At 43.7% G+C, this 11,737-nt stretch overlaps 1 protein-coding gene across 1 annotated transcript in view; it reads left to right on the top strand.

Annotated features, from left to right (window-relative positions):
- RAD18 (RAD18, E3 ubiquitin protein ligase) overlaps positions 1 to 11,737 on the top strand; it is a 33,100-nt gene that overhangs the window by 18,773 nt on the left and 2,590 nt on the right. The window contains exons 10-12 of the mRNA XM_017735215.1: positions 508 to 645; positions 3,742 to 3,898; positions 10,825 to 10,887. Of these exons, the coding sequence (XP_017590704.1) occupies positions 508 to 645; positions 3,742 to 3,898; positions 10,825 to 10,887 (358 nt within the window). The remainder of the gene's footprint in view (positions 1 to 507; positions 646 to 3,741; positions 3,899 to 10,824; positions 10,888 to 11,737) is intronic.

Genomic DNA, 11,737 nt, shown 5'->3' with positions numbered 1-11,737 from the left:
GCCCGACCCCCCTCGGCTGCCCCCTCCTGTCAGTGGGTTCCCTCCCTGACTCGCCAGGGTTAGGTGATCCACAGCATCCTGCTGAGGATGCTGGGTATTTTCCCCGCCTCTGAGTAAAGCATTTGAAGTATCGAGGTTAAATAATTCCATTGCTTTGGCTGAGCACCAGAGGATTGCCTAAAATGTACCAAGTGATTGAAAGTGCAGAGAGTATTTGCATTATTAACTTACCTAAAGGGTCCAAATCCCAACAGTGTAATGGGCATGACACAGAGCATGAAGTGTTCATCTGTGCCAGTGCTGTGGGTAGCTCTATAAAAGCACAGACACAGATTTGGATCGTTAATAGAATGTGGAACATATCACAGTGCTGGGTTGGTTTTCATCTGCTGTAACAAAAACGTTTTTAATTCAGTGTTTTGTGTCCATTTTTGTTCACGTCCTTTCAGTGTTTGTGCCATACCTTAGTCCTGTGGGTGTGGTCAGTGATGCTCTGTTACCTTTCAGGAAACAAACACAGAAGTGAATTCAAGTTCTTGGTGGATCAAGTAAATAAACAGTGGAAGAAAAAAGGTGAGAGCAAAGCAGAAGGTGCAAAACAAAACAAAGAGGAAGTTGCTGTCAAAGAGCTGCCAGCAGCCCCAGGTCAGTGACATTCAGTATTGTCCCCTCTTGGACTGCACTAAGACCACTCTTCTAGAACCTTTAAGGGGGAAAAAACCCAACCAGCATAAAGATCAAACAGACCCTAAAATGACTGACTGCTGTTGATTTTAGTATGGAACATAAGCACGACCTGTAATAAATATATTAGTTTGATTTCTGTGTGTTGTGTCTGGATGTGGTTTCAGTTGGTTGAAAAGGGGTTTCAGGTTCTGGTTCAGGTTTGCTGGAGGTGCTGCGGGTGGCCACGTGACCACTCTGGAATGAAGGTGAAGATGGGTGCTGCTTGCTGCCTTTCAGCCTTCCAGGATCATTACTGTGAGAGGGGTTGGTAACTGGGAGCTACAAAAGTATTTGTGGGGATTGGATTCAGGAATTATTTGTCCTGAGACTGAAGCAATAAAATCCTTGGGCTTGTTTTAGGCTGTTCACACAGGATGTTGCCTGTCTCTGATTTGCTGTGTTTTGTGTTTGTGTGCTTGGGCACAGTGAGAAGTGGGAATGCATGGCTGCAGTCACTCACTTGTTAGGAGGAAGGAACAGCCTCCAGCCTGTTCATTATCCTCCCTCCCCACAGCACCAAACATCACCCATGTGTGCTCCCAGCGTGTTCCCTGTGGGATCCTTTGGTCTCCTTTGGTCTGTGCTTCATGGCGGCTTTGGCAGGGAACATCTTATCTTTGAATATGGGATTTAGAAGAGCATTCCTCAGCGTAATAGAACTTGTGGATTTCTAATCTATTTAAGAGACTGAGTTTTGGTGAGAATCCCACTGGCCAAAATGGGACGTGCTGTTGTCTGTATGCTTGGGAAAACATGGCAGTGCAGTTTGCCCCAGCTCTCACAAATCCCTGTGCTCTTGAGCTGAGTTAATCTGTGGCTCTCTCTGGAGCTGGCTCTTCTGGCAGAACTCTCAAGAAAAAAAAGCAATGAAAAAAAAGTATAATAGCGTGAATTTTATCCTTATTGTTTCCTGCAGACCTTGATGCAGTGCATAATCCTTTCTGTGTGAAGAGTGAAAGTTAGGGAATCTTAAGGACAAAAGATTTTAAGATATTCTTCTCCTGTATAGAAGCAGAGGCAATGTGTTATTGGATAGTGGGGTCACAGCCTTAATTTCCAACTCTGGAAGGGAGGGATGGGCTGCTGTGGGTTTTGGGGTGTCTGTCTCCTATGTGAGCTGTTCTGTGTGTGCTGCCCTGCAGGCTCTGAGAAGCTGAAGTAAAACCACAGAGTTTTTCCAAAAGAGTGATCAGATAGAAAATAACTCGGATCAGGTGTATCATCCTGCATCGTGTTCAGAATGCAGCAGCACCTCGTTTGGTTCTGGCAAACCCGCACAACTTCCATGACACTTTGTTCACTGAGCTTCCAACAATCCTTGGAATTTCAGTTTTGAGTTTGATGCAAAACATCTGCACTCGGATGACTATAAACAATTGAAAAAGCAAAAAGGTGATTTACAAGGGAAGGAACAGATGCCTAAAGCCTGTTTCCTCAGGGTTCCTTGTTAACAGCAATTGCCTTTGTATTAAACTGGGAATTACAGTATGGGAAAGGAAGAAGCCGGTAATGGCCTGATGGTAACAGCTGGAAGAGCCAAGGCTTTGTCTGCATTCCTTACCCACTTCCTTTGGGTTCTCATGGAAGTGGTGGAATTGTGCAGAATTAAAACAGACCTTTGGTTTGGTTGGGATTTTGTTGGCTTGTTCATTTATTTTAATTTCCCCCTCCATCTCTCCCATTGCCTTCTCCTATTGGTTGATGTAATTTAAGCTCACTGTTTGTGGTGACATTTTAATCATCTGTTCCTGATTTACATCATCTTCCTTTTCATCTTTAAGCTTAAAATGTCTGTTTTCCCATCTTTATAACTTTTGCACATGTGGCTATGCTGTGCCTAAGGGGAGAGCGCTGTAAGGATTTGATAGATATTGGTGCTAAATAATTTGATTCAATAAATATTAGCTGTGCTAGGCTGCATTATTGCACAGGCCTTTGCTATTTTTACCCTGCTCATTTCAGAGTTGTGTTTCATTAGCTGGACAACTGACTCACTGGGATCTGCTGGTTGTTTTCAGCAGACAAAAATATGCCCCTGATAATTAATTATGCCTGTTAGCAGGAGAGAAAGGGCAAGCTGAGCTGAATCCAAAGATTGTGAAGCCCCTCCACACTCTAATTAAAGTTCTGCTTGGCCATTTCTGTCCAAACCATTGCTGGAAGGGTAGAAAAGTCAGAGTGGTCTGAGCAGGAACATGGCTTGGGCCCTGAGATGGAGACAGGACACATCTGTGACTCTCACAATCTGAGTTATCAGTGAGATGGATCTGGGGAGGGCTTCATGTCCTGAGCAATTTTCAAGTTAAGTAACTCACTTGAAAATATTTGTGGGTATGGCATAAGGGCAGTCTATCTTTTCATACCAAAATTTTAACCTATATTTGTTTTCTCTTTGGAGGGGCAGAAGGTGTCTTTTCAGAGAACTGTTCATCTTTTCATTGAACGAAACACTTGACACAATACCAGCAGAATGGTTTTCAATTTTTGTCTGTTGTGTTGTCTAGAAATTATTTTTCCTATTGAAATGTCAGTGCATTGACCTTGTCTTAGCTGCATAAGGAAGTAAATCACAACTGAAAATAAGCCTGTTAACTGGATCTGTAAAACTTAAAGCTCAAGCTGTCTGATGCAGGGGCTGAAGGGGATTAGTGGCACAAGCAGCCAACAGCACTGTCTCATTAAGTGCTTGCTAATTTCTGAAATAAAGTTCCATCTTATGACATGTGTAAAACATTGTCACCCTTTATTTCTCCCCTTGTGTTTGAAACTCAACAGTGAAACATTTCTGGTTCTCAGGGAGTTGTTGGTTGGTTTCTTGTTTTAAACATACATGAAAAGAAATTAAACCTTTGAAACTGTGAAAGTTTTGGAAAACCAGTATGTAGGAATGAGATTTTGATATTTAAATATTTTTAACCTATTTTTTTCTTAAACATCTATCTCTAGGCTGCAGAATTATAAACAATAGTATTTTGCATTATCATTCCTTCTAATCTCTGTCTTTCCTCTTGGTAGAACCTGAGGAAGAGCATCACACAGCTGTTGTCCTTGGAAAAGCTCAGGAACTCCAGTCAGAAGTTCATGATGGCCAAAGAAGTGAATCTCATTGCTTTAAGGAAATCCAGAGATCGGCCTCTCCTGAGTTCTCCCTGTCATCTGGGTCAACAAGCAGGTTAGTGAGGGGGCCACTTCTACCTGGTTTGTGCCAGATGAGAGCAAACAGAGAAAAGCTGTGCCAGTAACATCGAGCAGTGCAGGCCTCCTGCTTCACAGGCGGGGTGCTGAGCTGTGCTCACAGATTCCTTCTCCATGGTGTTCCTGGGTGTTCAGTAGCTTGAGAAAGGGAGCTAAAATACATGTAGAATTCACTTAATAGTTTGTAATGCCTTCTTAAAGGATTGATAGTGTAAATGCTCCTTTTGATACAGAAGCAGGGAGTGGAATGTCTGGGGAACTGGGAATATATTTGGTGCATCACCTTCCCATATGCTGGAAATTTTATGCAGAGAGGTCCCAAAATTGGTACAGCCCCAGTCTTTTAAGTAGTATTGCTGTAAGGAACTGTGGCCCCAGTTTCTGGATGAAAAATGAAAAAGTAATTGAAAACAAATACAGAATAATTGGGTTTTGCTATGTGTCTAAAAGCAAGAGACCTAATCTTTTGCTACCTTGTTGGTAACAGAAATGAGAGGAGAATGCAGGTCTGCATTACCAGGAATAAAAAGGTTTCCTGTGTTTTTAGAAGTGGGAGATAATCAGAGGAAGTAGCTGAAGGTCACCAGCTGAGTTAGGAGTGACATTTCATGATTTCCCACCCCTTAGACCACTAGTACCTGCCTCTTCCTCCTTGTTCTGCAAACACTAAGAGTAAAGTAGTGCTTGGCTTCATTGTTGGTTATTAACAGAGCAATCTAATTGAAATATTTTAACAGAAACAGGTTTTCCTAAAGTCATTTTGGCTCACAAAGAGCTTTTAAAAGTCGTCATGCGGGTTCCCTTTCACAGAGGGAAATGTTGAACTGTGAGTGAAAGCCTAGGGGAGGCATTGGGTTGAGGAGATCAGCTGAGGGGATTAGAGAGCATCAAATAGTAAATGTCTTGGTTTTACAGGATCAAGCTTTGCTGCCTGTTTCCATTTACTTGAATGAATGGGAGCATACAGTCAATATTTGTCAGTAAACAGCAGTTTGTCAGTAAATGGCTGGCAGAGCACTGGTGGAGGCAGGAAGGGTGGTTGTTGCCCTTTCAGAATATCACTGCATTTCTGTTTGGCTTCAGGCCTGCGTTATAGACCAATAAAGCCCTTCCCCTCCTGTGGCCCTTCCCCTCTGTGCTATCTCTGTCTTTCTGCCTGAACTGGTACTGTAAAATTGATAAAGGCAGCAAATCAGTTATTTGCTGTTCATTGTGTAACAAGCTGTTAAGATTATTACTGGACTAGTTTTATCTCAGTTTCTCAGAATGTAAATGATGACAACAGTTTTTTCTTTCCTGTGACCAGGGACCTGTTCTCCTGCTCGTTTCTTGGTCATTCCCAGTGCTCTGGACTCACGCAGAGCTCACACATTGTCATACCCAATGTTGGAGTGTCTCATCTCCAGGTGTGTGGTGTTCCAGCAGATTCCCCAGCTCTGTGGGACACACTGACCTGCAGAGGTTAGGTAACCCTCTGGTCTGACTGCCCAGGGCAGGGGCAGCTGGAGAGGCCCAGGGAGCCTGGCGGCATTGCAGCCTGCAGCTTCTCCTCGTTTGCATCCAACCCCAGTGTCTGGCCTGCACAAAGAGATGAGAACAGCAGCAGTAATGCAGGGAAAGCTCAGCTGAAGTGACAGATGCTGCCTGGGGATGATGGAAAGTCCCTCTTGTCTGAGCACAGTGTTCCTCATGCCAACCTGTACCTTGCTAAACTGCACTTCAGAGTGTTTTCCTGTGTTTTCTGGGAAATAAAGAAAGGTTACAGGGGTCTCCCCCTCTCCAAATGCTGAAGTAGAGGGACACTTACTGAAAAGTGTCAAATGTGCTCTTTGTCTTGACTGTGCTCCTGGTAGCTGCTCTGAAGGGGCAGGAGAGCTGCTGGGCTCAGTAAAGTGCCCAGGTCCTGGTTTGGCCCTTGGAGGCCTGTTGGGTCCTGCCATGGCCATGGACCAGCTTTGGACCATGCAGTTCCACCCAGGACTGCAGCTCATCCTCCCAGCATGCTGCTCCCACAGGTCTCTGTATCCAAAGGGGCCCTGAATTATGGCAGCATTGGCAGGGGCTGTAACAAGCAGGTGTAGTCATTTAAACTGCTTGAAAGAAAGATGTATTTTGTCACTGTGTGGTTACCATGGGGCTGGTTTTTGTTAACTGTAGTGAAACAGATCCAGTACAAATCAAACAAGAATGATTTAGATGTTGATGGTTTTAGTAGTATTGTGGTACTGTATCAAGTAATGGTTTTCTGAGGCTTGTGTTTTTCTGATAACGAGAGGGTATCCTTTGCCAAGAGTAAATGTTTTTCACATTGAAATGTCAAAACTGGAAAAATAGTTGGAATTCCCAATCTGCATACTGTGTTCCTGTGAGGGCACTTCTAAAGGGAGGGCTGTTTTGATGAATTAAAACAAAGGATGTTTAGTACCATATAGAATATAACAGAACAATCTGTGAGTCAGAGTTGAGATGTTTGTTCTGCCAAAAGATGCTGCAAAGAAATCAGTGATTCTTCTGTTCTCTCCTTCATAAGGTTTGTCCCTTTTCAGTCTCGTATCAGTACTTGCTAGCGGAGTAGTTGGTCAAGATTATAAATTCATTCATTGTACACTAATCACTGATGAACTGATATTATTCAAAGGTTGATGTTAAACTGAGAAAATGAGAATTTTACTCCTGCTGGAGAAAAGATCCAGACCAGGCGTGGAGGATGTAGCAGCGCCCCAAACATGCTTGTGCTCTACAGAGATTGATGATCCCACCAGGAGAGTAAACTGTGTGTTACAGATAAGCACCAAAACACAGCCATGGGTTTGAAAGGGTAATTTTTCAAAGCTCTGAAGTCACAGTTGCACAAAGCTTCCACAGGACTGCTGTGCTCCGTGAGAATAGTCCTGTAGTATTCTTTGACTGTCTGGGACTGAAGCCAAATTTTACACAACTACTTAAACAATAGGAAAATTAGAAAAGAAATTAGGAGGAACAGTGATAAGCCAGTTAATGAGCTATGTAATAAAGAAAATATTCCATTATAAGTATTCCATATAATGGGGATAATATGCAGTTTTCTAAGTAAATTATTTTTTTTCTTAAAACTGTGTTAGATGCGAATGTCAGTTCCTGATGACTACAGTGAGACTTGAACAGCAGACAAAATACAACATGGGCCTTGTCTGAGATGCTGAAACACAGTCAGAAGTTTGAAATCCTGGTGGGAAAGTGCTATATCCACAGCCTGTATAAATCCCTATGCTGTTGGAATACCCAGAGTGGCTGCAGTGTCTGCCAGGAGGGGTTCATGCCCAAGGAAGGGGCCTCATTTGCAATATGTGGGGCTTTTTGGCAGCGAGTTTAGGAGCCACTGATCAGGATCCAAGATCTGCATTTAGCAGGTCACTTTTCCTTGGATTTCTGTGCTTTACCGAATATGGGCTTGAGTTCATCAGCAGAAGAAGAGGTAGAAATAGGAGTGCACTGGATGGCAACAATCCTCTGAACTCTGCCTGGCTGACATGGGTTTGGCTAAGCTGGCAGGGCAGAGTGCTTGGAAATGCTGCGTGAGCTCTTCCTGGGCAGTTGCCTCAGTCTGAGTTTGAAGGCAGCGTTGTCCTGTGCCCTGGCCATCACTGTCAGATGAGAGAAGTGTATGAAAATGTGTTGATCAGTGCAATAATTGCCTTTTTTTAGTTCTTCAGGGCTTTTTTACTTAATAAATCTTGCACTGATTTGGCTCAGAGATGATGTACATCACAGTCTTAGACAGGAGTGTTTGATATGTGAGTTTTGGCCTCAAATACAGGTTCATTGTGAAAGGATTATGATACTTTTCTGCTATGCTGTTGATTCATACTTTTCTTCCCAAAACTCTGAGCTGTAATAAATGGCAGGAGCTGTGAGGATTGGTGGCAAGAGTCCTGGGGACATTGTGTCAGGTAGGGACAGCTGGTGGCCTCAGATGTGCATTGTGGCAGCTCTTACATACAGCCTGTGTCCAGGAGGATGTTGGTCCCTGGTCAGGAGCCATGGGGTCTGGACATCTCCGAGCCCTGAAAACAGGAGTCATGGTAGGGAGTGCTCTTGGTGCTTCAGCCGCCACATCCCACTGCTGCCAGACTCCTGAGGGAAGCAGTTCAGAGAGGTGCAGCAGATCTTTCCCTTTTCCCAAGGCACAGCCTCAAAGGTGTATACTTGGACTGCAGAGGAGGCTGTGGAAAACTAAGGAAGCCTGGAGAGAGTCAAGGAAAACAGCAAGACGGTGGAACCTGTGTAAGGTTTAGTGCAGACAGGAGCCCTCCATGGGGGCCTGGGCAAAGCCAAGGCTGGCAGGCCTCTGCAGAGACAGGAGGATGAAGCCATGGACACGTGGTCTGAAGAGGAGGTTCTGCAAAGCCAGGGAAGATGTTGTGTTGCACAGCTCACCTTGGATATAACGCGGTGCTTGGGCTGCTCCAGCAGTGAGCTCCTCCTGTTTGTTATGGGTGGGACAAAGTGCAAGCAGGATTGCAAGAGGGAGAAAACAGTTGTTTTCCCTCACTCCTGGTGACTGGGCATTCACCTCCAAATGACATTGGTAAAACGAGATGGCTGGAGCTCATTTCTTGTGCCAGCATTGAGGGAAAGCTCAGAGCACGTGCCAGAGCCTGGTGCACAACACACGGCGGGATGGACGGATGGAAGGACGCTGGCTGCTCATGCGAGGCCAAGAAGAAACTTAGTCTGCCTTAAAATAAACCAATTCAAAGAGCCATTTGCTCCTCTCAGTTTTAGAACAAGACATGTCATTCACACTTACATCAGCTTTTTTCTCTCTGTTTTAGGGTGGTGTGTTTATCTTAAATGAAAAAAGGGGGGAGGGGGGTGGAAGTCAAGCCCAACTGATGGTCAAGAAAGGAAGAGTTGACTCTTGGTTGACTGACTCTAAAGGATCAGGGAAACCAATCCTGCAGGAATATGGAGTTGAGGAATTGCCTGAGTCACTGGAGCTGCATTTTTCCCAATGTGGAGCCATGAATAAGTGCAGGATCACCCTGCCACAGGATGCTGGCTGCATCTTGAGCAGTTCAGGTGAAGAACTTTAATCATTTTGCTGTAAAATTTGACTCATCTGGAAATGATCTGTAAAATTGTGGGAGAGATTAGTGACCTTTAGTTAAGAATAGGACAGAAAACCTGTTGTGGGAATTTGTCTTGGAGTCTGACTGAAGTCTGAAGAAGTGTTTTGCTGTGCCTGGATGCAATGTAGGCAGATACCTCTGGGGCATTGAAAAGGCAGAAAACACTGGAGAAATGAACAAAACAATTCTAAATTCTGTGATCTCTTTGATCTTTTTCTTTCTAGGAAAAAAACCTTCAGAATGAGGCAGCTGTTCCTCTTATTTAACTCATAATCTTCAGTTTAAGGGCTAATCATTTGATGCTAAGAAGAGGGAGGAGTTTTCTTCAGGGAAAGAAAAAGAGTTAATTTAAAATATGAATTCAGTTGGTGGTCAAAATTTCTTTTGTTTAGTTGACTTTTTTTTGATAATTGTTTTTCAACTGTGGCATACTTAAGGATTTTTTTTTTTTAAGTTTTTGAACGTTTGTCCCCTGGCATGTGTCTGAAAGGTGTATAATTACCTCAGCTCCACTCTACCCTTGCTCAGGCTTTTAACCAAAAGCGATGTCTGGGAGAGCCGGGATGCAGAGAGCTGCTTCAGTGAGGGGCTGGCGTGGAGCAGTGGGGTGTTGGAAGAGATCCTGAAACAGGGCTTTTATCTCCAGCTGGAAGTTCAGAACCCTGGTTTGTAGAGCTACTGCAGCTCCTCAGTCTCTCACTGCAATTAGGGCGTAGGAGTTAATTGGGTTCTCTGGGGACCAATGCCTGTGGCATCAAGGGCCCATTCACAGCTCTGTGTGTAGGCCAAAGGTGGAACTTGCTGCAGGACGTTTTGTACTCGGTTTTAAAAAAGTTTGGTAGGCATAGACCATGGATTCCACATGTGAATTCTGAATGCGCATTATTGGCTTGAGCGTTAGCCAAATTTTTTCAGTTTTATTGTTTTGCGGTGACAAACACGGCGGGTGATAAATGCTGCTGTTTTCAAGGCAGGGAAGTACATCATGTTCAGGCCTCAAACCTGTTCTTTTTCTATTTTAGGGGACTAAAAGCACACAAATAGCCCTGTGTCCTCCCCAGTTCTTTTTTTTTAATGTAACTGGAACATTAGAGTAGGGTTTGGAAATATGATGATAACTCATTCCCTGGGCATCCAGTTTGTGCACTGAAAATGAGCTTTTGATGGACTTTTAATTCTGAGAGTAAAAACAATGTTGACCATCAAAACTTTCCCCATCCATTTTTGGTATCTTTTTCTTTTTATCTGTATGTCTGAGTGTGCATGTGTTCGAGGTTACTCTAACCTGGTGTTGTTTGCCCACCCGAGTTCCTCTTGATTCTGCAGTTACCGCCACAGTAACAGCTGAGGACTCTCACTTCACAGGGGAGACAAAATGGCAAAGGGTGAAAAAAATCCTGCTGTCTTACAGAAATTGTGTCATGTTGATTTATTTAAGGGAGACTTTAAAAAAAGAAGGTGCACTTTACCCATGAAAGCATCTTGGAGATCCTCTCCAGAGAAACTTTCTGGTGCCTGGGAATACAGAGGTGGTGTAGTTACCAAAGAGACATAAACATAGAAGGGTCTTGTGTGTTAAATAATGATAATGAGACCCCAGGAATACCTGAAAATGAAGTGATACAGAGATAGAAGTTTCTGGACTGTACTGTAGGTTGATGTTATTTCTCATTGCTGTTGCTACTGGAGGGGTTGGTCTCATCCACGTGTTCTGCTGCCATTGCCAAGTTGAGCCCTGCATTGCTGTAGGTGTTGCTAAAATAATTTCCATCCATTTTATTTTCCCCTTCAGCACCAATTCGGACATTCTGGCAGATGGGGAAGGGTCTGAGACGTGTTCGACATCCTCTGACAGGTGAGTAGAATATCCAAGAACTGAAGTCCTTGGGATGGGTTTAGGTCTGTAGTTTGCAGTTGGTGGAATCCTGGAGAAGCAAATGCCTTTGGAGAGTCAGATTCTTGGAGAATCCCCACAATTCTGGGAAGCACAGTTTGGTCAGTGAACGTGGATCCTTGAAAAATGATACTTGTGTGCTCCAAGAATCCACAGGTGCCCAACTGAGTATTGTTCTAAAGTGTATATATAAAGTATATATTCTAATTAAAAAAATAAAAGAGGAAACTGTTTTTTAATGGAAAATTAAATCTGATCTTCTGTTGCGTTTGAAAATTCCATTGTTGACAGAGCTGTAGGTGAGGCTGACAAGTTGAACATGCTGGAATTGAGTATCTGTTCTGATTTACTTCTGTTTGAAATGAGAAGAGCACTTCCTGGTTGTTAAAAGCTTAATGTCTGCAAATCTCTGAGTCATGTTTTTGTGACCCATTGGGATTCACACAGATCTCCCTGGGTGTGGCTGAGGGTCCCATGGATGCAGGAGATCCATTTCCACCATGGTGTAGCTCTGAAACATGAGTTGTTCCTGCCAGTATCTTTAGTGTGTATCTGGTGGTAGCCAGTGATGCCATGAAGATTTTTGCCTTTTTTTTTTATACCCCTGTTATACCTTTTTACAACTTCTGTATTCTCAGTGCTTTTTGCCTGCATTCTTGGACTTGTCTGTCAAGCTGAGAGATTAAACATTTCAGAAGCTTTGTAGTTAGGGATCAGTGTGCCTCAGACCCCAAGGTCCTCTCCAGAACACATTCTGTAAACCAAGATAGAACCATCCAGGGGAAGGTTCCTTGGGGAGGGGGGCTCACTC

The sequence above is a fragment of the Corvus brachyrhynchos genome, unplaced genomic scaffold (assembly GCF_000691975.1).
Source record: "Corvus brachyrhynchos isolate BGI_N302 unplaced genomic scaffold, ASM69197v1 scaffold95, whole genome shotgun sequence".
NCBI classification, from domain to species: domain Eukaryota; kingdom Metazoa; phylum Chordata; class Aves; order Passeriformes; family Corvidae; genus Corvus; species Corvus brachyrhynchos.
This window is presented reverse-complemented; position numbering and strand designations above follow the sequence as displayed.